This window comes from Bombus affinis, chromosome 5, assembly GCF_024516045.1.
Source record: "Bombus affinis isolate iyBomAffi1 chromosome 5, iyBomAffi1.2, whole genome shotgun sequence".
Classification (NCBI taxonomy): Eukaryota; Metazoa; Arthropoda; class Insecta; order Hymenoptera; family Apidae; genus Bombus; species Bombus affinis.
In genome coordinates this window covers 17,088,804-17,115,151 of record NC_066348.1, presented here as the reverse complement: position 1 = coordinate 17,115,151, position 26,348 = coordinate 17,088,804, and the positions used below count along the sequence as shown (strand labels likewise).

Here is a 26,348-nt window from a genome sequence, read left to right as displayed (position 1 = left end):
ATGTGTGTGAACGTATCTGCCAGTGAGGAACTCTCGTATGTTCGAAAGAAACAAGGAGGAAAAATGAGGAAACAAAAGAGAAAACTAACGAAAGGATAAACTCGATTATTCTTTGAAATTGCGAAAACGAGCGGTTCGGTGTCGGGCATGAATGTGTGAGTGAAAGTGCAAAGAAAGAAAGCGAGCGCAAGAGGAAGAATGAAAACGAAGATGTAAGCATGCATTATTACTTATGTATTATGCAGTAAATGAGGAAAAAGATACCTACCTTATACATATATATATATATATATGTATACAAATATATATATATATATATATATAAATATTATATATATATATATACATAGCTAGTTCAATTTGCAAATTAGTGTGTATCGTCGCTTCGAAATGCCCAATCATTACTCGCCAGAATCCAACAACCCAACAACCAATTTCAAGTTCATTCTTTTTTTAAGGAAAAAACCAATAAAATAATGTGTTAAAATATTTCAAGATACTCGTGTTTTTCACTTAAGCTTAAGACATTACGAAGGCTAATTAAAATTTTCAAAGTTTTTCCACTTTTAACGAGATACGCGATCTCTGCGTTTCCGATGTTTCGAAATTAGCGCAGGTACTTCAGAGAGGGCGCATTCGATTGTTTTTCTCGATCATCTTCTTGTATATTATCTCAGGCTCGACAGATGGCAGCACCAAACGCCTCGTGAAATTCTTTTATACGAAATATAAAGATAAACGCATAGAAACAACAAGATACCTTCCGAACTCGCAGCTTTCGCTTAGTAAAAATGTTTATTTTTTATGAAAACTAAGTAGTATATACTTGTAACCTTCCAAATATAAATTTTTACTCCATTCGTATTTCATTCAACCCTAATCAATTCCCCCGTTAACAAATACTTTTCTCTACAAAAGTTGACGTAAATAATACAAAAAAAAAAAAAAAAAAAGAAAAAAGAACGTAGGGAACTCGTGATAATTCGAAGCGTTAAGGAACTGAAAGAATATATAAAAGGTAATATTTTATACGAATAACGTGAAACAGTTGTACAAATCGAACCGATATTACTTTTGAGCGTTTTATTATGTTTACCATGATTTTAATCGATACAATGATTTCTGTGGTATACTGTTGTACATATCGAGACTCGATTTCAACTTCCTTTCCGTTTTTGAAACTTTTAAAAATATTTATTTATTTTCCGAATATATTTAAGAAAGTTGGCGAGAAAAGAAAAAGGAGGAATATCGGTTTCGAAAAAGCGCGACGTTTAAAATGTTCATATTACGAAATTTTAGTAGCTTTATAAAATTGTAAATTCGTTATCGAAATGATCGAGATTTCTTCCCCTTTTATTAATAGAAAACGATTCTCTTCAAAAGTGCTTCGAGAGGAAAGTAAGTTGAAATTTCATCCGACAACGAGAAACATAAATGCAATAACCAGCGTTGGCGTGTGATTCGGTAAATTTTACAGATGACCTTTTCTTTCTCTGGTTATCTTGAACGAAAGTTAGACGATTGAAGGAAAGGATCTAGCGGAGGGGGAGCGGGGAATATGAATATATAGTATCTTATATCGTGTATCCATAAATGTTAAACGTTATTTCTTATTCTTTTTTTTTTTTTTCTTTTACTTCGTCTTATCGATCTCGTATTCGTGACTCGTTTTCATTTCGTTTTATTAAATGTTAGGTAGAGCTTATAAGGAACGCTTGAAGCCGGTCTCGCGGCGAACTTCAGGCGCTCTTTTGTCGTATACTAGCTGTGCCAAACGCACTTGTACTGGTCGCATGATTGGTGAAAAAATTGGCTGAAGATCGACTTTTGAGACGAGGAGGTGAAATGTCGCTGAAATGTCGTTAGGTGAAATTTCCTTTTTCCTTACAACTGTCTTGTCTGTGAGTTCTTTGAATAAACAAAGTAACATACTCTAAATTTTAATATATATAATTTTAATAAATAAATAAATAGCAAATCGACGAATCGCGTTAGGTGTAGGAAAGGATATAAATTAAAGGGGAATATTTCTCAATGTTCGATCTTCAGTCGATAGTTTCACCAGCGACATATTATTTAACAACAGAATTTAACCACCTAATCTTCTGCAGGATACTCGTAATTCTCATCTTCGCCTCATCTCCGTTTATACAATAAATGGATATCTTTTTTTCTTCTTTCCTACGTGCTAAGTAATAAATCGTCGGGCCGCAATTCATCACGACAATCAATAGTTAATAAATCCATAAAAATTATCTAGCTGTTGATCGACTTTCTTCTGTCTTCAAAAGGTACGTCCAACGCGTTTTGGGCATAATAATAAATTTCAATAATAAATTTCAATAATAATAATAATAATAATAATAATAATAATAATAATAATAATAATAATAATAATAATAATAATAATAATAATAATAATAATAATAATAATAATAATAATAATAATAATAATAATAATAATAATAATAATAATAATAATAATAATAATAATAATAATAATAATAATAATAATAATAATAATAATAATAATAATAATAATAATAATAATAATAATAATAATAATAATAATAATAATAATAATAATAATAATAATAATAATAATATTAATAATAATAATAATAATAATAATAATATTAATAATAATAATAATAAAAATCCATGAACCTAATAATAAAATTGAAACGTGATCACCACAATGAGAAGATCACAAATATCAATAATATTAGTAATAATAATAATAACGGCGATAGTAATAGTAATAGTAGCAGTAGAAGTAGTAGTAGTAGTAGTAGTAGTAGTAGTAGTAGTAGTAGTAGTAGTAGTAGTAGCAGTAGTAGTAGTAGTGGTGGTGGTAGTAGTAGTAATAGTAGTAGCAGCAACAGTCGTAGTAGTAGTAGTAGTAGTAGTAATAGTGGTAGCACTAGTAATAGTAGCGGTGGTAGTAGCAGCATCAAACGGCTGCGGCAACAGCAGCAACAAAAGCAACGGCGGCAGCAGTAGGAGCAACAGTGATAGTGGTAACACTAATAGTGATAGTAGTAGTAGCAGCAGCAGGAATAGTCGTAGTAGTGGTCATAGTAGCACCAGCAGGATCAGTAGTAATAGTAGTAGTAGTCATGGTAGTAGTAGTAATAGCAGTAACAGGAATAGTCGCAGTGGTAGTACTAGTAATAGTTGTTGTTGTTGTTGCATTACTAGTAGTAGTACTATTAGTAATAGCAGTAGTAGAGTAATAGTAGTACTAGTAGTAGTAGTAGTAGCAGGAGCAGGGACAGTCGTAGTAGTAGTAGTAGCAGGAGCAGGAACAGTCGTAGTAGTAGTAGCAGCAGCAGCAGCAGCAGGGACAGTCATAGTAGTAGTAGTAGCAGCAGGAACAGTCGTAGTAGTAGTAACAGCAGCAGGAACAGTCGTAGTAATAGTAACAGCAGCAGGAACAGTCGTAGTAGTGGTAGTAGTAGCAGGAACAGTCGTAGTAGTGCTAGTAGTAGCAGCAGCAGGAACAGTCGTAGTAGTAGTAGCAGCAGCAGCAGCAGCAGGAACAGTCGTAGGAGTGGTAGTAGCAACAGGAACAGTCTTGGTAGCAGCAGCAGCAGCAGCAGCAGGAACAGTCGTAGTAGTAGTAGTAGTGGTAGCAGCAGCAGGAATAGTCGTAGTAGCAGTAGGAATAGTCGTAGTAACAGTAGGAATAGTCGTAGTAGCAGTAGGAATAGTCGTAGTAGCAGTAGGAATAGTCGTAGTAGCAGTAGGAATAGTCGTAGTAGCAGTAGGAATAGTCGTAGTAGCAGTAGGAATAGTCGTAGTAGCAGTAGGAATAGTCGTAGTAGCAGTAGGAATAGTCAAAGTAGTAGTAGTATTAGTAGTAGTAGTAGTAGTAGTAATAGTAGTAGTAGTAGTAGTAGTAGTAGTAGTAATAGTAGTAGTAGTAGTAGTAATAGTAGTTGTAGTAGTAGTAGTAGTAGTAGTAGCTTTGATAGTAATAACAGTAGTGGTGGTGATAATAGTACCAGCAGGATTGGTAGTAGTAGTAGTAGTAGTAGTAGTAGTAGTAGTAGTAGTCATGATGGTGGTGGTAGCAGCAGTAGTAGTAGAATAGTAGTAGTAGTTGTTGTTGTAGTAGTTGTAGTACTTGTAGTAGTTGTACTAGCGGTAGTAGTTGAAATAGTAGTAAGTGTTAGTCGTAGTAGTGATGGTTAATTAGAATAATAATAATAATAATAATAATAATAATAATAATAATAATAATAATAATAGTAATAAACAACAGCGACCATGATAATAATAAAATAAATCTCGTTTTACTAATTAGCATCGTCGTTACAATGATGTACTTAGCTATTACACTTTTGCCTATGGACTATTCTCTTTTATATACCTCTATATGTATAGCTACAATATATAATATTTTCATGTTGAAAAATCGTATACATTAGTGTTGTGTCGCGGGACCATTGCTTCGTTTCTATTCTGTTTCCCGATCGTACTTTTTTATCTGCTTGCTCATCACGTTTCTATATGTTCATCCCTTTTTCCGTTCACTGTCTTTTCATTTCGACCATCTTCACTCGATGAGTCTCGCTGAGAGGGAGAAAGGTGGCATCGATGCATAGAAGCGTTCACGCTTGATCTTCGCGAAACAGCGTGGAACAAAAAGACGAAACGATGAAGTGGAAGAAAAAGAGGAGGAGGAAGCAGTTGTCATACAAGTCGAAGAAGTGAGAAAGGTAAAGGACGATAAACCGACTAGGAACGGGTATCTGCCGTTTCTGGCCGCTTCTTTCTTTCTCAAGCACAAACAACCAACCCTTTTGCTTAATCCTATGACGTATATTGCGAATGTTAGGTGAACTTCTCGTAACGCGGTGGTGTGTTGTTCGTTAGCTTTCGATCGTAAACCAAAGCTCGACAACGTATCGTTCGTTGGTCGAATTCTGGTGCGACTTTCTTTTTGCGCGTCGCTTAGGAACGTGAACGCTTCTCGCTTAGAGAATCTGTATTACATAACATTAATAGCTTAATATCGATTTTTAGTTCGTATTACTCGCCGTGTTAACGACGAGCCTCGGATCACAGATAGTGAGGTGATCGGATTGCGCGAGCATTTTCACGATACATCTTATTCATATGCGTTTCTACATCTTAATTTCATTCTCGTAATTGTCTGTTTCGCGCATCTTCTTGCGATTCCTCTAAGTATTTCAAGGCGACAGCTCCTGAAAGCAAACAGTACCGGCCGTGTACGCGAGCGTGATCACACAGTCGCGTGAAAAAGCACTATTAACAATTCCTCGCGATTCGTTTTTCTAGCGTCAAGAAATATCCGATAGTGTCCACTTTTCGAAAGAATTGGAGAAATAAAGCGACAAAGATGATTTGTAACGTTATTGCACCAACTATAATTTATCCGAAATATCTTTTTCCGGCGACTATTCAGATTCATGCACGCATACGGTCGAAGGAAAACTTGGTCGGAACGCAATCTTTACGTTTCTGCCCAGTTCATCGTAGGAATTTACCATCGCAATGATGACATACGGAGTTATTACAGATACGAAAGTATAGAATATATATTTTTATACACATGTATACGTATACACAATACATATGTACCTACGTACGTACGACCAACTAAGGATAGACAGGCGCAATCGTATATTTTAAATGTCGAATCCAGTTGAATAGCGTTTTCTCGCGCCGCTTTCAAAACCTATATTTCCGTTCGACCGGAAGAAGCGCAGTAGTACCAATAAAAATCCGACTTCGATTCGTTTCTCTACGCTCCGACGGATTGGCCGATTAGCCGATTAGCAACCATGTAAACGGCCACGTTTTACTTCGCTAGAAAATATACTTTGATTTGCAAAAAGTTGCCTGATCGAAGCCGAATGAACAAGTTTGGTCGAGAAGGGTGGCCGAAAGTTTGGCGCTTCGCGACTACCAATCAAATGGCGGAGTTCGAATTCTGGATTCGACACCTGTGTCTCTGTACGTGTGTCGGCTGTTGAAATCAACGAAACAGAACAAAAGAGATAAAGGAAACAAATTTTAATAAGATCTCGTGCTGAATCGTTGTTTTACAGAGAGAAAAAAAGAAAAAAAAAGAAAAAAGAAATGTAGGAAACGGATCGAGTTTTTCGGCTCGCTCATAGATACAATCATGCACACAATTTTTCAACGTAACAAAGTGTACGATACTAAGCTTTGTACAGCGAGGACACCGACAAATCGTCTTCTTATATACTTATGAAACACATGCGCGTACTCAAATTTCAGTAAATAAATAATAATGCTGGAAAATTATTACAATTATCGTGATCTGTTTCTTAAGACAGAAACAGCAAATAGTGTCCTCGCATTCGAACGAAATTGAACAAATCAGCACGCAAACATCGTCAACGTATCGCTATAAAAGTATAATTCGAAGCTAAACTTAAGACTCGGAACTTAAACCATAATCGAACGTAAGAAACATTCGCTAGCATTACACGATACTCGGGATACTGCTGGGATTAGATTTAAAAAGAATTACATCAAAAATCTAGCTGGAAGCTGCTTCACGACGGATCACAAATTTCTATAAATGTCTGTCTCGTCGAGAAATGAAGAAGAAAAGAAAAAAAAGAAAGAAACGATATATATATATTTCTTTGTATACGTCCAAAATATTATTCCCTTAAATCCTTACCCAGCAAAAAATTACGCTACGTTTTATAGTGGGAGATATACATAACATGAGGGTAAAAATGATTACAAAGACAAAGTTAAATATTTAAAATCAAATCGTCCGATCAATCGTAGGGTATCGGGATAGGGACGATCATAAGAATAAAAATATCTGTACAAGCTACGTTTATGTACGTATGCGTGTATGTAACATACGTAAAAAATAAAACAATTAGTTGATTGTATACGCTCTCTCCCTCTCTCTCCTTAGCTAGACGCCTGTACGCTACCGTATTGTCTTAATAGAAGCGAACCTACGTTTTTCTTAAGAGCACATTGCCCTACGGATTCTTATCGTTCGCCGTCCTTTCCACTCTCTCATACTCTCGCACTCTCTCTCTCTCTCGCGCTCGCTCGCTCGCTCGCTCTCTCTCTCTCTCTCTTTCTTTCTTTCTTTCTACCCGCTTTTTCTTTTTTAATTCCTCTTACACGTTTCGCTCTTTAAATCCTCTGTAAATAGGTGACGTGGATGCCCGTGCACAGTCACTCGATAAGGCAAGATTAAGGTATCAAGATCGAAGGGCAGAAGCAAAGAAGTTGCGAACGCGCGTATGAAATTGTTCCTGTTCGATGCGCGAATCATCGAATAACTAACATTCTCCCATGGTCGTATTTATCTCGAGAAATTGCTAAAAGTTTACTACGGATTAATTCGCGATAGACTAATTAATATCGTCGCATCCTTCGGTGCGTTTGGCCTTCTCTCTTGACGGAAAAAGAGAAAAATGTTTCAAAACCGGAAACTAATGTTATTATTAATCGTAGGAACACCAACGAACATTAATTCCTTGTGTGTGGCTCGGAGGTGCGCGTTATCGCAAATGTGTATACGTATGTTGGTGTATGTGGTTGTATGCTGACGAGAGCGTGTGCGTGTCGGTAGTGGGTGACGACGTGGTTCCTGGTTGTCCGGTAGCGGTACGTCTGCTCTTTTTTTTTCCTCTTTCTCTGACATACACACTCTACTCTATGCTTTTTTCTCTTTTTTCTCTCTCAATTTTGTTGCTGCGTTTTTTTGCATGTATTTTGTTTTATTAGTTTCGTTACCATGCTAGGTCGCTCATCCCAAAAGTAATTTTAGACGCGCGGTCGTTTTTCATTTTCTCGGTCGGAATCAGAATCTGCTGAATCGTGGAGTGGCGGAAATTCCGGCACCGCCTCGCGTTGTTGCATCCATCCGGTCGCGCCAGGCCCACCGGTCAGTGCTTTGCCCTGCGTCATTTTTTTCGATTTTTTTTTTCAATTGATTTTTAGCTCTCTGTCTTTATCCCCTGCAGGTGGCGACAAAATTGCGTGTCATTGGTCACTAAGCATCGCCTTCGTTTCACAACTTTACGCATTTTTTTGTCAGCACAGACAGACGTTTCTCGAATAACCATGATATACAAATTATATGGAATTTTACGAAAGCGCGGGCTATTTGAATTGGCTGCTCGTATCAGGATATCGATTTATCTTCTTGCTTCGCAACGTCCTTCTTTTTTTCTTCTCTTTTTTCTTTTTTTTTTTAACAACTGTAGTTTCTCTTTTCTTTCCTTATTTATTTATTTATTTATTTTTTTTTTATAAAAAGAATACGTTCGACTCCCGTTACGAGCACGAAAGGATTTGCTACATAACACGAAAGATTCTAATGATCGAGATGATGATTGCAGAACAAAGGAACAAACAGCAAAACTAGGAAATCCTTTCACTCTAATTTGCCAATGCAACAAACCGGCGCCTATTCTACTATCTACGCGAAAAATGTGTAACTCTGCAAATGAACTAAATATGAAATCTTTGACATCCGCCCTCTTTCACGCTCTCTCATCTCCTTTCGCCTTTTATCTATTCACCCAGAAAACCCCAGCCAATCGTCCCGCAAAGACAAAAAAAAAAAAGAAAAACAACAACAAAAAAATAATAATAGAATATGTAGAAGTAATGATAAACGCACACACGTACTACTGTGTAAGACCAGTATAAACGTATAAACTGTAATTCTACATGCAGCCATGCATGCCACGAAGATGTCTCTCGAGGAATTATCCATCCGTAAAGAATTCTCTGATCTGCGTAATTCTTTGTATATCACTTTGTAAGTCAGCGTATGTGTGTCGTGTATTCTTAAACGTGTATGTGTATACGTAACGAATACATTGCAGTGCGATGCGAAACTCTGTAGAAGATATTCTAATTGTAAGATTAAGTATCGAAAGCCATACGAGAGCGACAAGAAACCGCATGGTGCGTTCTTCGAGGATGTATCTGCATAGCACAGATAGTCTATAAGTAGCTGTAACACGGACAGAGATCGTACTCGTTCGCCTGATCTCGTGCTATTATGCGCAACAAACAGGCGTGGTTGATCGCGTACGAAAAACTGCTAGGGGACGATTCGTTTCGAAAGTAACGCGACAATACGCGTTTACGATATACTTGCAGTCTATTTCCCCGTATTTCTGGGATATCATAAGCTGCCTAGTTTCAAACATCGATTCGTTAATCCCTTCGGAACCATCGTTATCGGTTAAATACAGCGAACTGTTGGCGAAATAAAAAGTAAAAGGCGCGACGAAACGTTCGTTCTTTGATCGACCGTGTTCCACCGATACGATTGGCTCGGATTAATTTACTACTTGCTGCCACCAATTCGGTAACCTACCTATAAACGAGCTACCTCGTGCTTTTCTCGCTCAAACAAGGCCTGCTACAGAAGTTTTATTGCACATTCGGCAAAGTCTAAATCTAGAAACGAGCTCGAAGGCGAGAACGTCGCTGTGAAAACGTCTCAGGCAGAACAACGAACGAACAAAGTTCGATAAAAATTCGTCGCTTTAAAGATATCTCATTTCCAGTTGATTCGTTGATCGTCAGTTCCCGGCTTCGAGCGAGACGACAAAAACGACACGATACGTGAGAAAGGCTCGAAAAATCAAGCGCCAAGAATAATATCAACAACAAAAAAAAAAAAAAAAAAAAAAAAAAAGAAAAGAAAGAAAGAACGCGTATAAATGTATTTATATAATAATTATGAGTATATTGCACTATCTACGAGTCGATGTCTCGATTCTATGCGAATCAGTTTGTTCGAAATTTCGTCTGTCTCTCTTCGAAACTCGTCGTTTCGACCGTTCAAGGGAAAGAGACCTGTGCTTGTTGCAACGAAGGATGATACATCCTGAACGGCTCGTCGATTTCTAATCTCGAACATCGTTCGCGAATCTCTCTCAGACATACTTCACGCATTCCTCCAATCTCTCGTGAAACGCAAGCGGATTCACGCGTTCGCGTAAAGCCAGCACACGTCGAGCTCGATGACGAATCTACGATCGCAATTGGATTTTTCGTTGGCACGGCGCGTCACTGTGAACACAACAGAAAGCACATAAGGCTGAGATCAGTGGACACGCACCAGCCGTGTGGCTTCTTTTTCTTTTAATCTCTCGTTTAATTTAGCCAGGTCGCGCGATTCTCGTCTTTTCCTTTCTTTCCGCGATGCTCCTTACTTGCTCTCGCAATTTTTTTTTTTCTTTCACTCTCTAATTGCGTACTCTTTTTGCGTGAAGTCTGATTCGATGTCTCTCTCACTCTCTGTCGCCTTCTATGAATTTCGTTTCATCTGCGTCAAGAGAGAAAGAAAAAAGATCTAAGTGAATTTAAACGGGACGAATTTGGATTCAGCTTGTGTTCGAGAGCAAACAGCCGACCACCCTAGCAGTCCACCGAACCGTACATCTTCCTCGGAGCAACGAAATTCACTAGTGAAATCGAATAGAGAAACGTATTTCTCGGGGGACTGTAGCAAAATCGCATAAACTGAACTGTAATTCTAGTCGATCGCGAATTGCGTTCCGCGAAGATGGACGGTTCGTCGACGAAATTCGTGTATCAGCCAACTCGTTAGGTGATGGAGAGTAGAAGAGACCAAGGAACAGACGACTGATCAATCGTAACGATATTATTACAGGTGCAAGACCGTGCGAACTGTGCTTGTAACAATGCGCTTGAAAGCGCGCGGCCGTCGGTGCATTTTTGCCAATCGATCCCCCTTTCCGGGTCGCCTTACCTTCTCTCGAGATACAAACTCGCGCCATATCTCGCTGAAATGAAATTTCCCTCTTCGCTATCCCGCGTAAATATACCGCGGATATATATCGTACGATATGTGATCGCGAAATTTACGAACGAATCGCCCAATTAATAAATCGAGTTACGTATGTTCCAAGTTACTTTCTATATAGGAAAAATCGTGAAACGAGTCCGAATATCGAGAGAAGTAAGTTGGTATCTACTGAAACTTTAGATTTCTTTCGAGAGTTCTCCGACACGCTATAGGTGTATAGCGTAAATTATATTTAGCGAGTCTACGTTTAAAATTATCCGTTATCAGTAGATATCTTCCCGACAAGCGTACGAAAAGCAGGTGCGATTATCCGACAGTCGATATTACTTGAAAAATACAAAGGAAAAAAAAAAGAAAAAAAAAGAAGACAGAGATGTATCAAGCTCGTGATCTTGAAGATTTGTTCCTTTTTTGTCGTTGAGCCAAGAAAATACAGTTGGAAATCGTGCGAACACACGTTAAACACTCCGCACCCCAATTTCTTGTTGCAACAAACACAGTTCTTTGCTTCGTTTTGTTAGATTCGGGGTACCAACCAACAGCGATTAAAAGTCGGGGTTATGAAAAAGATCAAATGAAACCACAGATAAAAGTGTAGCAACGGGAAAACGGATTATAGATCGGCCAAACGGGCGTTATGTTAGACAGATCCGACACGATGTGTAAAAAATAGTCTTGGTGCTGATACATTATACATATAATCGTGTGCAAGCAATTGCCTTTTTGTTATGTATGCGATTATGGAAACGTTAGTGCCAGTTGCAGCAGCAAGGGCGTTTTTATCATTGCTACGAGGTCTTTTTTTTAGTGTCAATTGCCGGTGAAAGCGCAATTCGAAGCACGTTTATTCTGTACTCTAAACTCTTTGGGTGGATATAACACGTAGGGGGAAAAAAAGAAAATTCAAAGTTGATTTGGATGGATATCGAGTTGGTGGAGAATTCAAAGCGAGATAGAAGAAGCACGAGTGTTCGACTCGAGAAAATTCTTGGACGTTCACGGTAACGAGAAAGAAGTGAAGAATAGGCAAGTTCAGACGTAGCCGAACCAGACGAAGGTAGAAAACGAAACGAGAAGCAGAGGTGATTTGAAAACGCGGCAGCTAGGAGAAAGCATGCATTTTAGTCGCTTCATTTCGAGCGGGTTCTCGCCCCTGGGACTGGAACCATGGCCGAACCGGATGAACCGCGAAATTAATTTTCCTGCGAACTTCTCCGGTTTTCCTGGTCGATTCGAATTTCTGGAAATGCAACGGTAATGAGAAAAATACGAACGGAGAAGATAACGTAAGAGCGGAATAGCTCTCAGTGCGGATCACTTTAAAGACGATACACGTTAACCAAACGATTCCTTTTGCTTTTTCGATTCTCCCTTTTCGATAGAGGAGAGCAACTCTTAAGAGCAGCGCGAATAAACGAGCTATCGCGGGTATTCTCGACATAGGTAATACAGCATAGAATAAAGATGCACTTTTCATTCGATACAGATTTGAACGTCCGGCATCAGAACGTATTTTGAAGCGAGTGAACGATGACGCGGTGCAACATTTGTAACGAAGTACGCACAGACAAACGGCTGGCGTATCGACAAGGGGGATATTTAATCTAGCAATTGAGAATATCTACAAATTTCCGAGCTAGTCGAGCAACCGGCTCGCTCGTTTGTATATGTGCATGAATTTAATTCAACGTCACTCTTTATCACGTGACACCGTCGAAATTGCATGTCAGAAAGATTTACTGGATTCGAAGAACCGGACACAAGCTGTACGATACATTTTGTTCCTTTGTTTTGAAACAACGCGGATACAAGGGGAAACCATAAGGACAGAAATTGCTAACGCATAGTTACTATTTCAAACGTCGATCCTTTTATCCTTTGACGGGACTTTATTTTTTTCACTACTGTCCTTCTAAAGGCTGTCACTGGAAACCTAATAAAAGGAGAAACAACAAACGAGATTTAGCGAAATCATGACACTGCCGTTCGTTTACGTGTCAGATACAGAGGAATTTTGGATCTCGGAAGATACAGTCCCGTTGCGTTTCATCGGTCGAATAGAGGCAGCTCGTTAGAAGCAGGGACGCGCACCTACCAAGTCTATTAATATGTGAGGGAGCAACCCTACCTAAAAAGTGACTTAGCAACTCCAATGCATACTAAGCAACCCTTATGCTACTGGCTACTGCTGGCTCCGTGTGCACTCCCTGATACTCTTTCTCCTCCAACCTTCCGCTCCTGCCACCACTATCGGCTTCCTCTAAGACCATCTTTATGGGCCAGCAACAGCATATCCAATCCAGTCCTATATATTCTAACAACACGCACCTACTTGCACCTACAGACGCACGCGCGGTTCTTTACAAGCTATCATAACACGACATTCACGCGCGCTCAACTCCATACAGAGTGTTCGATCGATAATAAAAATCACCAGCCTGTAATTACACTTAATGCGTGTATGTATTTAACGTTTACACCTTTTTTATGTTTTTGATTTGCTTGAAACCGAATCACCCTGTATATAAGCACGAGCTCAAATTTTCTTTCACCATCACCAATACCACATTCGCTGCGTTTCCTTTCCGCCTCCTTGCTCTTTCTTTCGTTCCCTCGTTCTCTTCCCCATCCAAACGTCCTTTCTCACAATATGTGTGAATATGCGGTGAGATGCGCATGCGTTTATGAAAGCACAATGCTATGGCTTGAAAATGGATGGAAATCGAGAGCGGTGTTCCGACGTTATTACATCCAAATACGATGATTATTCGTTTAAGATGAAACAAAACGAAACGAAACGGAAACGATAGGAAAAGAAACATTTTGTCGTCTCTTTCCATTCATTCGAGCCACACAGAAGATCCCTCGATATCAGGGTTAAGCGTTATCAAGACTTATCTAACATGCTCAAAGAATGCAAGAGGGCATTGATGAAAGCGAGGCAATGATTGCTGACTACGAGGTAGAAATGAATTTACTTAGAAAGAGAAGTTCTGACGGTTACCTGATGCATAGGATCGTAGCCCATGGAGCCGTCGTTGTACGGCTGCGAGCCGTAGTCGCTACCGTTTATGCCCATCCCGTATCCGGCCATGTCTTGTGGCCCACCGGGTGGCGCCGGCGACATCATCGGCGTCGGGGTGCCTTGACTGGCACCACCCATACTGTACGGCGACGCTCCTGCAAAAGCTGCTGTAGAAACAATCGCGGTGCATACAAAATTCGAGGGTGCGTCTTTTAAGTTCTTCCGCCTCACTGATTAACATCTTCGTTTATCGCAAAAAAAAAAACGTGAGCTCGTTTCTAATTTTGTATCTCGTGTAATCGGTGGCGTCGTCGATGATCATCTTTCCCTCGAATTTCCATTGACTTCTTAATACGACATATATATAACTGCCAATAGGACTAGTTATAGACGCCACCGATTAATTCAATCGACATACGTATCGTGAAATCGTCTTCGACGATTCCGCATCGAACGAACGAATTATCGGATGAAAGCGAAATTTCAACGAATTTCCTATTATTCAGACTACATGTAAAGTATCGATAGGAATATTTGAACGACAACAGAATAACTTGGAAATTAGCTTGGTTACTTCACGATGTAACAGGAGTAATTTTTCCTTCGAAACGCGAAAACATTTCCGCTATCCGAGACGAAGTACTGGGTTCCGCAGTGCTGGCGCCAGTATCGCTGGAATTCCGTTTCTTTAATTACGAGAAGACTGCGGCCCGTTTACCAGGAGCGTGGCTGAGGAAAGACAAATGCATGGAGGGTGTCGAAAGAAACGCGAGAACGCCGGCATCTCATCGCCCTCCTGCACTCGTGTATTCTCCTACGCTCTTCTCATCTTTCGTTCCCTCTTTCTCCGTATAATTGGTAAGTTAAAAATATCTCGCCTTGCCCTCTAAAATAAAGAAACGTCTCGGTTGTTAAGAAAAGTACGCGTAATCGCGACCAGCAAGTTGTGCGAATGCGAAGAATTTCCAGAAGAAACACCCTCGGAATTTTTATTCTAATTTCCTGGAGAATGCGAAAAAGTAAATACGAATGAACCGAGATGACGTGTCGTTATTGGAGGAAATCGTGTCGTGTCGTGTTTGCGAGAGATACGTTAAGACAGTTGCATAATTTAAGATGGTTATACAGCTCCAAGTCGAACGTGTCTTTTTATATAGCGAAGAGAAAAAAAAAGAAAAAGGCTACGAACCCTAGTCGATAATTTCGTTTCCTCCTGAAAGATTTATTAGTCAGCCGGAACAATAACGGTGGCAGAGCCAAGTCGAACAATGAGTAACGAGTAACTGAATCTCACGATAATTTACTCGTGATAATGATGAAACCGCTATGCTACGTAAACTTTTCCTCTACACCAATATCGAGTTTGATATAAAAATGATCGCGACGATGAAAAGAAGATGATGCGAAGAAGTGTTACTGGTGTTGAGTGGAAATCTCACTAAATAATAATCTATCCGTGTATGTAAAAGGAGTTTGCTCTCGAGCAGTTGTCGTTTTCTCAGCAACACTCCGCCAGTATCAACCGTGGCTAATAAAAAGAATCGAATTTTCAATTTTTCGAATTTAACTTTCATATTATAATTTATTGCTCATTTTTATCGATATCCTTAATACGAGCAAGCTATCGAAACGAACTCTTCAAGGAACACCCGTCGCTCATTTGCGAAGGACGGAACTTACCAGCTGCCTTTTTGGCTGCGTACAAGTTCGCCTCCTCCTGTGCTTTACCTATGTTTTTCTTGTAGCGTATCCTCTTGTTGCCAAACCAATTGGAAACCTACAAATACGACAGAACAACTGTATCAAGGTCGCTAAGCAATCGTATTATTTTAAAAATACCTTAAACTAATCGGTCATCGTATTTAATAAATCTTCGGCCGATGTTGAAAAATGTTCAATCGGGAATAGTTGTTTCGGTAATTTCCGTTATTTCAAAATAATTATTGACACGCGTGAATTATCGTTACGCGATAGCAACGGGTCGAGGTTACAAGAAATATTTTGATTTACTTTACCTGACTCACGGTGATTCCACACTTTCGTGCGAGCTCTTCTTTCGCTTCTTCACTCGGATACGGATTACTGAGGTGCGAATAAAAGTATTCGTTTAGAATTTCCGACGCTTGTTTGCTGAAATTCCGTCTCTTACGCCTGTAACGTAACAATTGATTTCCTTTTCACAACGGATAACACTCGCCTTTCACCAACTGTACATTACTACACAACATCAGTCCTAATCCCTATGATTCGAATCGACGATGGTTTTATTTGACAATAATTAATTCAATCTTAATTATCTCAAAATTTGAGTCTTTATTTTCGGAAAATCTACCGATAGATGAACATTTGTATTTTACGTTCCTTTATAAAAATATTTCTTTCCACTCTTCGTTCTTCTTTCGAACGTACCTATCTGCTACTAAATCGCTTATCGTTATACGTTATTGATGATGTATATAATTCACAGAGAATATATGTCGTTGAAAACTGTTGCCGATAACCTCTTGTCCTACACGCTAACAGCCGATTGGTCGGGCCACAATAAACAAGAAGGTCGATCACACGTCGAGCCATTTAGCTGTTCAGTCGTGCGTTCGAGCTGGCGCAAAGTGTACGCGTCTCCTAACACGTATATTTCGGTGCAACGAAAAGAATTGTGAGATAATAAACACGTTTGTGCACAACCAATACTTTTAAGATGTCTGGTAAGTAATTACGATCGATTCGTTAACGAAGAAAAATGATTTATTATTTGAAAGTGGATAATGTATAAGCAGCAAGTTGTAAATTAATAATTAGTTCAAATTAATAATATTTTGAGAAAACTCGTAGAAAATTAGTAATCTTCAACTGTGTGATATTTTTCGAAACAATGAAACATAATAAGAAACACAATATCGTTACCATTCATTATTACGAGAATCTATCGAATCACTACTTGCAATAGTAACATATTTCTCACTACTTTTTACTGTAATGATAGGTATAAGAGTTGTTTAATCCTTTTACTGAATTGTAACCTAAATGTGTGAACGTAAAAAGAATTACGCGAAAATAAAGCAACGAAACATCGAGGACAGTTGAACCACGAGTCTGACTCGCGTTGTTTACGTTTGTCCCGGCGAATCACGTACCACGAATCAGGCTCGTGCTTATTGTTTTTGACTCAAGTATTTTATCACGAATCTCGCTCGTTGTTGTAGGACAAAGAATTAAGACAGTGCCGATGCGTTTAATCAATTCATCGGTGAAAACTGCGACGGAGATTTTAACGTAATAAAAATAAACGAACAACGTTTATGTGACAAACACTCGCCTTGCGTCGAGGAATCGACTCCTCAGAATCATCACCGCCTCGCAGGTAGACTGTTTAAGCTGCATTTGGATGCTGGAGAACTTCTTGTGAATAATCTGAACCATCCTCTCGATCTCCTTCGGCGTGATTGGCCTGGTACGACTTTGTTCCCTCAGTAGATTCATTACGTGGGTTGTGAACTCGTTACACGCCTGGGACAAAATCAAAAAATCACCTCGTTATTAACAAACGCTCAAGGATCGTGTTTCCGCGCTTCAAAACCTAAAATGGATAAAAGAACGAGGACAAACGCTCGGTTCAGGTAAGAAGAAACACGCTATGTATCGTCTAAAGGACTTCGCGAGTTTTCTTTGGATACAGGAAAAGAAGAAAGAAAGGTCGTTTCAACGTCAAAAGTTGGCTTGGAAGATCGCTGACGTTTCGAGGTAAGGACGAAATCGCAAAGAGAAGCGGAGGAAAGCCTTGGGAGAAGCAGGACGAAAGACCGAAAAATGGGAGAGAAGGGGCGAGGATCGAGGGTAAAAAAAAAGCGAGAAGAAAGGCGCGTACGTATAATGCATTATTCCTGGTGGCTGCTCGGTTTAAGGGAAAAAGGACTTTGCTCGATATCAGTATTCGAGACGAGCACGCTACCTTCGGGAGGGAGCGAAGAAAGGACACGGGCGCCTGGTGGAAAGAAAGAGAGAAGGTAAGGTGGTGGGAAAAGGAAAGAGGTAAGGGGAGCGAGCGAGGGGAGGGCGAAGGGTACCGGAGGAGGGTGGATTTTCCTGAGGGAAGGCGTTGGAAGGAAGAGGTTGGCAGGGGAGAAGTCGGACAGGGTGGCTCGCAATTTCGAAATGGATTCCACTCTGCCGCCATACCCTGGTACTCTCCTCGTCTTTCTTCCATCCACCGCGTTTCTCTTCGTTCTCTTCTCTTCCTTTCTGCTCTTCTCTCTTTGCACGAGCGTACACCACCGACTTGGTGGGGTGGATCAGCTTCGTTCCTGCCTCGCTGTTCACCTAGGACGAGGGGTTTGGGACGATCTCGAGTAGGTGGATTGGATGGAAAACCCATTGAGAATTATGCTCTTCTCTACGTATTTGTGTTTCCTTCAATTTTCAAATTATCGGAACGACGGACCAAAAAGTAATATTTTCTTAAGTAATTTAGCGGGAATTTTTAAATTGACCAGTGAACCGTCAGGTGTTGTTACAGCGCTCTATCGAACAAAGGGCAATTGCGGGGCAAATACCAGTTTCTCTTTAAAGCGAAATATTTGTCGTCCGCTAAGGTAAAATACCGCGTGCATATAATTAAAGATCGTAATGAAAACTTGTGCCACAAGTACTATAGATGGCTTATAAAAGGCGAGGTAACGGGCGAAGATGAAGGGAGAAACGAGGTCGTGGGTTCTTGTACAACCGTATCTTGTACAATCAAGACGTGGTAGACAGTTTGAGGGAGGTAAGGGAATCGCGAAACGTCGATATTCATCTCCTGAAATGGCAAAGCCAACAAGTGTCCCGATGACGATCGTTAATTCGTCTCCGTGCAAAATGAGATTTCTCATGGTGGCTCTAATTTTACTGTAGTTCGCTCTATTAATATGCGTGTAATATTTCGCGGATATAGCACCGTGAGGGTTTTGGCTCGCGAACGTTATCGAAATTCCAACCTGCATGCTGCTAAATATACCTGATCGTGGTTACGTCTGCCGCGGTTGTTGTGCGGCTACCGCAATATACGATAGCCTTCTTTTCTTATGTAATCGAATTTAGCAAAGTTTGCAGCAATTTTCATGAACGAATTGCCGCACAAATTGCCCATTATCCTGAATTATGATAACGAAACAAGACGAGAAGAAGAAAAAAAAAAGGAAAGAGGAAGAAGAAACGGAAAAACAAAATGGATTGAATTTTACGATATGTTAGAAGAAAACAGTGTGTACGACTTTGCGTAAATTTTGTTCGCCGAAGAAAAGACGATGGTTTTAACGCGCAGAAAGCTCGCAGAGAAAAGGTTAAAATCTGTAGGAAGAATCGGGCAAAACAAAGGAGGGCATGCACCAGTAAGATTCATGCCAGACGGTATTTGTTGGCCGTGATCACGCGATCTCGTAAAACTCGATGCGGTTCTATTCTCGTACTTGTCACGCCATTTTGCATAGTCAGGCAGACGTTCACCCTAATGCAGTGACTCGGGCAGCGAATTTGAATAGTAAATTTCGGTTATGATAAAACTTTTGGCCACGACGATATCAACCGGTAATAACGTTACTTTTAATCGCGGCAATATATTCTACGGCAGAACTCGATACATTGTATTATCCAAGCTCACCAAACTGCACGGGCTATCCGAATACCGTTCGGAACAAGGGTATACGTTGTTCCTTTAAATAACAATCGCGAGCTTGCAGGCGATACGAATAGAGCGGCGTGAAAAAAGAGAGAAGTTCTCCCAGAAGTGGATTTTATTTTGCAGCGAATCTCGCTTGACGTTATTCCGAAAAAGGAACGAAAACCGAATTTAACGTCGGACAAAGAAATAAAGGATCGTCTATGTGGTTAAAGCTAAACGCTGGAAGAAAGGCGAAAAACGGAAGTAAAACGAAACCATCGGACTCGATAACGTTTGAACTCTTAGAAGAAGGGAAACGCAGGATGGGGTTTGAACTTGTTAATGACCAGGCTTATCGATAGAGCGTCAACTACCCCCGGTAACTGCAGTTGCACCGGCGTGTGTGCACGCGAGCGCATACATCTCGAAACGAACCGCGTCCATATTGTTGCGTCTACAAAGAATTTCACACGCGTCCATATACAGGCCGGTGGACCTCGAAGCAAGGGTGTGCGTATTTACTGCGGGGAGACATCAAGACCGCTGACACACGGTGAAATATGGGGTCGAAACGGGTGTGGCAATTAAAGCACGCTCTCACCCCCCCCCACTCTCTCACTCTCTCTCTCTCTCTCTCTCTCTCTGTCTATCTTATTCTCTTTCTCTTCCACACTGAACTCGAGCACGAGTTATTTGGTATTTATGTACGCGCGAATACACGAGCCGAGCCAGTACGAATGACGGGCCACGGTTATTTGCAAAGTATGCAAAAGGGAGAGAAAACACGAGAGGCGTTAAAAAGAATTATGCTTTTATCGTTGATAAGTGAGTGGTGGCGAGAGGGAGAGAGATCATGCGCGTTGCACGCCACCGATGCTTTTCGTTTCAATCGCGCGCATATTAATGAGCTGGAATTGAATGCGTTACAACGAACGTTCCGTGGTACGGTGCTAGCAAATAACGTTGGATTTTCACGATAGAAATAACGAAACTGGAAACCGGATACGAAATAGCTTGGATGAAAAACCAAATCGATATCCCGGTTGATATACGCGGTGATTGAATATTCGTGCGGACGAATTTAAGGATCTTCGAACGGTCTAATCGATCTCGCAAAGGAATCGAGCGTTAACAGGTTATCAGAAAGCTAGAACGTTTTACAAAAGTATTAGGACAGGCTGGTGGTAAAGTTTTACAAGTTCGTCGAATTTCGAGCACGAAACACAATAGCCTGTAGGGAATTTCCTGACATTATAGAGATCCGCAGTTCGTGATACAGCCGTTAACCTGGCCGACACGCGAGATTTTACTTAACACGAGTGAGTCGGTTCATTAGCACGCAAATCGTCGAACAGAGACGAGTCTCGTACTCCGCCGCTACCCTTAAACTGGCCTCTTATCGCTTAGCCCGAAGGTAGAAAAAAATCCCGCGGAAAAACTACACAGTGACCCCTTATATTCGATTACATCGAGCATTCGGAAACACTTTACTTTTTCGAGAATTTAACGACGAGCACAGAAAAAAGAATATCTGAAATTCCAGTAACAGTCTGCGATGTATGGAAGATAAGAGAATGGCCATTTACGAACCTGTTCGTACTTCTCCAGCTCCTGGTGGTAAATCTGTCTAATTTGGGCAAGTTTGGCTCTGTAATCCGAATGTTCGATGGCGTTGTCAGGTTGTCCAGGTGGTCCAGCCGCCGCTGCCGCCGCGGCAGAGGCCGCAGCTCCCGCGCCACCACCCTTTTCCGGTCCTGCGACACCCTCCGCGATCAACATGTTGTCCAACCTCATTAGCTGCGGATCAGGTGGTTCCTCTTCCTGAGTATTTCGTAAAGATAGAACTGAAACAGTAAAAAATCACCAAAGCTTTGATATAAAATGTATCGTACTTGCGTCGATTATGAACGATCGAACGAGCAAAGTTCGATATGAACGTAGAAAGATCGCAGTGAATATTGCCCTAATTATCAAAATCTTTGACTAGTCCAGAAATATATTAAAAGCATCCCCGTGGTTGCAAGTACATCGAAGCGGTGACAATTTTCCTCGACGGACGAGAAGCAACGGCGAACCCCCAGCGCGAGATCGTGTTTCCACGAGAAAAGAGACAGAGCAGGTTGGGAAAAGTCGCGTGCGTTTATCGATCATAAAAGAATCAATTTTACTTCGATGTTCGCTCGTATCTTCATCCCGGTCTCTCGATCCTTTCGTTCCTTTTGTCTTAAGGGCCGATGCACGCAGTGCTTTAAAACGGGGGTGGTTTTCCACGGTATAACAGTGGTTTTATCGTACTTTTACGGCGCATGATGGAGCTGGACGACCCATAAAACCACAGAGAGCGAGGCACTTTCTCTTTCCTTTTCTTTCCTTCCGTTGTTCGCCTCGTGTGACAGTTCTTCCAGAAAGATGCATCTTTCGACAGTTTTCACCCCCTTCTTGCTACATAAACCAACACGTGCACGCACGAGTAAGCACGCCGAGGGGATGAACGACAGCCCAGGAAACTCGTGCAAACTGCCGCGAGATATACACTTCCCCACGGAACCGATTATTCTTCCTGTGATTTTAAAAAGTGACGAGTACGTTGTTTGTCGAGCAGGAAAGTTAGCCAAAACAAAGACTCAGGCGTGAAAGTAGCTGTTTCGAGAGAAACTCGCGGGACTAAAAAGGCATGCGAACGTAAACGAAAGGATGAATGTCACTGAACGATTGTGACTAGAATAAACGTCGGTGATAGAAGAAACGAAAGAATCAAAAATATAAAAAGCTATTCAAATAGCTTAACTAAAGTAGGAGTTAAGTAAAATACTACGTTGCGTTTTTGAACGAACGACGCGATGTTTCAACCCTACGTATCCCTCGACTGAGATTTGAAGATTGAATTAATTACATTTGCGGTTATTTGAGCGGCATTTAAATTCGTTAGGACCTTTCTCTCTCTCCCTCTTCCTCTCCTGACTCTATACAGTTCCTGGCTACTGGAAAAAAAGTCTCCAGAGACTAAAGAGGAACGGAGAAGGGTGTGAAAGTTCGCCGGGATTCGTGGGACCGTGAAACGAATGCGCGGAACTAATGCATTTATACGAAGTGTAACAATTAGGTGTGCAGCGCCGGCGAAGGGGTTGAAGTTTCAAATTCCTCCAGGGACTTGACTGAAAGGGCGAAGACACAAAGTCGATCACTGGGGAACCGTTTCTTTGAGAAAGATGTTACTACGGTTACGCGCTGACTCTGTCAGTGCCTTCCCGTTCGTTAATGAATCTCCCTTACACAATGGAGAATCGTCCTCAAACTTTCCGTTGATTCTCGAGAAAGCTGAATTTGGAATCCATTGGTTTAGCGGTGGCGAGCTAACTTTTTAAGATCGTTACGAAAACTTCTATATATTCGATAACTAAAAAGAACGTTTGCAATGCGATACGGAAGATGTTGCGAACAAGTAGTTGCCAGTTTTCGAGGACGAGTTAGGGGGAGGTTACCAGCAGTCAGCAGGATATCGTTAAAACTTTGCTGCCCGTGGTACGGCGGCCGAGAACTTTTCACGCTACTGTTGGTAATTAAAAATGAAAAACCTTCACCCGCGTCGTTCGCTCAGGTAGCAAAGAAATAAAACGTACGTTTACGGTGATGCTGTAAGGAGGAAGTTGTTCCATTGAAAGTTAAACGATCGTCAGCTATCGGCGGTACTTTCGTTTATTTCATGGAAGGAGAGGTTATCTACCCGAGGTCTATCGAAACTTGCAAAATTTTTCTGATCGAACGCATCTTAGAAAATTTAAATGACACGTAAAATATGGAAATTATCTCAAGTTACAAAAATAAATACCACGGGAAAGCGTCTTAGAAACGTGGGGCTATATTTTACAGAGCGGAACAAGAGTTTGCGCATCCGTGAAAGAGAAACATGTGCCGCGGCATGCAAAATTAAGCGTTCGACCGAAATTATTTTCGGGTATCGAGCGGGAAGAAAGTAATCGGGGGTGGCTTACGGGCAATAATCTGGCTATTAAGGGGTGTAAGGGGAGGCCCTTGGTACCGAGTCGGCAAGGCGCAGAGACTGCTAACCTCCAGCGGGGGTCCTTACAAGCACGTAAACTCAGTTTTACTAGCAGTTAACATTTTACGACTCAAACGGTCTGCCTGACTCTGTACTCCCTGTTTCTTTCCCAGTCCCGCTCACGCGAGTACGCGTACTTTCCTGTTCCCCTCCTTCTCTGACTTCCCGTCGGCCGTAGCACACGGATTCGTCACACGGGTTCGGGTGAAACACCGGCTATACAAAGCCGCGACGACGTAACGCTCGTCGTTTTCGAGGGTCGTTAGCGAGCGAACTACATTAATATGACACCCCGTTGAAGATCGAGCTAATTGTCCGACTAATTCGCGTCCTGTTACGCGTCACCACGACCAGGACAAAGTTTGCCTCGTTGAAAAAATCGTCTAGGCTCTGCCTGCTTCGTTCATCAGTTCCGTGACAACGATAACCATGGAATTTTTATGGATTTTCTCTGCGTAATAAATCGAACCAACTAACGTTCTTCGTATTGCTCGATCAAAGATAGAGGAACGATCGTATTTTGGTAATTATCTCGCAACGGAATCACGTGGATATATTTGTAGAATAAACGTGTCCGGCCAACGCGATAAATCAGATTGAGCGAACGAGCTGAACGGGGCAGGAGATTCAAGCGAACGGTCCTAAAATATGCAAGGGCTGCGTACACAGGGGCGGAAGAACGAGAGAAGGGAGAAAAGAGAAAATCGAAAATCCCTCGTCGAAACAACCCTTGGGATAATTTAGATTCGCGAAGCGGAGCCGAGTGGTGCGGAGGTATGGCAACAGCCAGAGCTGGCGGTGGAACGCCGCTGGTGTGTATTGATCTAAACGGGAACCCGTGAAAGCAATTAAGATAAGGCACGGTAACAAAGGGTTGTCGGCTGCTACCCGCTTTTCACCGTAGGAAAACAGAAAGAGAGAGGAAAGAGGGAAAGGAAATAGAAAGAGCCCCGCTAGCTTGGTGGAAATAGATACGCGATAGAGAAAGAACACAGGTCGAATCACCAGAGGGTCAAAAAGCATTTCGAACGCGCGTATCGTTCTCGTACCGAGTGAGATTTCCTTTGCTGCCACGGCAACAGGAATATTTCAATTCGTTAAATAATTGTTCGATTCGTTGCCTTTGTCAAAAACACGCGGTGTATCGTGTACAGCGAGTAAAACGGTATCGGCGGGTGTAAACAAACAAAGAAGAAAATCAGTTATGATTAGTTGACGCTAATTTGTATCGTGGCAAAATACATGAACCAAACTCGCAAATTTTACCTTTGCAAACATGCAAGTAATTGTAATTAATAAAGCATGACTGGTGGTGGGAGTATAATCGGAACTTGAATAACGACCCTATCGATTCTATCAGGGTTGGTAACGTGACACGGGGACCGGCGTTTATTTGAAATATGAATTCGCTAGAAAATCTAGGTGGCCAAACAAATACTACCGCAACGCTAATCCGTTCGTCGGTTTTATAGGTTTTGCGTCATACACGCCGTTAGCATACCCTTGGTATGATGTTTCATATCGTATTATACGCAAAACATACATTTTTTAAAGAATATCGCGTAATCAAACGAATAAAGAATGTGAAGGAATACCGGAAACTGTAAATAAACGGAACCGGTCGTGTAAACCAACAAACTAAAACGCGTACAAAAAATTTATCTACGACGATCGATATATTTTATCGACAGAGCGTTCAGTTTAAAATTTAGCAGACAATTGCGTACCACCGCCGTAGACGATATTTTGGAGCAACATGAAATTATATTCGGAGGGGAGCATTAATACCAAGTAGATTCCACAATCCTGACCCAGTTCAACGGTGCTTCCAGACGTCTGCTCGCATCCGTTGGAATCGATTCCCAAAATCCATTCAATTTTTTCCTCCATCTCTTTTTCTCACCCTCGACCTTCTCGTAGTTCTTATACACAGCATCGCGCGCGAACGATCCCAAATGTAAGACATAGCAGACCGGAAAAAGGTAGAAGAGGAGAAAAGTAAGAAGAGGAAAAGAGAAAAAGGGGCTGGAATGGCTGCTCTTTTAATTCGAGGGTGAATCCGGCCGGCAGGGCTGAGCTTCTACAGGGGTGCGAAGGGAAAAATCCTAGAAGAAGACGACTGCGCGTTACCCCAGAGATCTGATATCGACACCGAACTGTAAGAATATCCGGCCCTCTTCTGATTTACGAAAGAAATCGAGCCAAGAGGTATTCTACCTTGTTGATATCGTGTTTCGCTTCGTTACGGACGCTAGTTCTGCTCGAGTGCTTTCAGAAAGGTAGCATCGTCGCGTGTCAAGCATTATCGTATTGTCAGATCCTGAGAAAGACGATCGTTGCTACAAGTCCTTGAGCCATTTCCTTTGCGTTCTCAAAGGTAGAATCCTCCTTCTTTCCTTACCGTTTACTCTTACTTGCACAAAATATCAAATCGACGCGTCGTCTAGTTATTTCGTATTTTATTTAACGTACTACGATCGCGTGAAAACACATTGAGAAAAAAAAGATATATATATATATAATAGTGAAAGGAAAAAAAAGTTAATGCAACGAGGCGTCCAGACGAAACCGGTTTTTAAAAATTGCATACCACCGGCTATATCGCACGCGATGTTAATATAACGTAGCGCATCCCGCGATACGCAATCTCGAATTCCTCCACGTAATTCGACGACAGAAGAAATGGGGGAAAAAAATAAAAATAAAAAAAGAAAAAGCAACAACGACGAAGAAGTAAGTAAAATATTAATTTTAATCCAGTGGTGTTATAATACTGGGCGTAAACCGAGGAGTG

At 41.0% G+C, this 26,348-nt stretch overlaps 2 protein-coding genes across 8 annotated transcripts in view; both read right to left on the bottom strand.

Annotated features, from left to right (window-relative positions):
• Nucleotides 1–3,120: 3,120 nt before the first annotated feature.
• On the bottom strand, nucleotides 3,121–4,414 carry LOC126917006 (hepatitis A virus cellular receptor 1-like). Its single transcript, XM_050723393.1, has 3 exons — nucleotides 4,379–4,414; nucleotides 3,988–4,146; nucleotides 3,121–3,579 (listed from the first exon to the last, which is right to left on the bottom strand). The coding sequence occupies exons 1-3, from the start codon at nucleotides 4,412–4,414 to the stop codon at nucleotides 3,121–3,123; spliced, it is 654 nt and encodes a 217-aa protein (XP_050579350.1).
• LOC126916785 (homeobox protein extradenticle) overlaps nucleotides 4,277–26,348 on the bottom strand; it is a 41,100-nt gene continuing 19,028 nt past the window's right edge. The window contains exons 3-8 of one of the 7 annotated variants that reach the window (XM_050722942.1): nucleotides 21,085–21,338; nucleotides 17,176–17,366; nucleotides 15,875–16,010; nucleotides 15,540–15,636; nucleotides 13,839–14,026; nucleotides 4,277–7,938 (exon numbers count right to left, since the gene is read on the bottom strand). In XM_050722942.1, the coding sequence (XP_050578899.1) occupies nucleotides 7,804–7,938; nucleotides 13,839–14,026; nucleotides 15,540–15,636; nucleotides 15,875–16,010; nucleotides 17,176–17,366; nucleotides 21,085–21,338 (1,001 nt within the window). In that variant the 3' untranslated portion in view covers nucleotides 4,277–7,803. Of the gene's footprint in view, nucleotides 10,075–10,178; nucleotides 10,331–13,838; nucleotides 14,027–15,539; nucleotides 15,637–15,874; nucleotides 16,011–17,175; nucleotides 17,367–21,084; nucleotides 21,339–26,348 lie in introns of those variants that run through there. The other 6 variants (XM_050722947.1, XM_050722943.1, XM_050722948.1 and 3 more) reach the window with 6 other exon arrangements.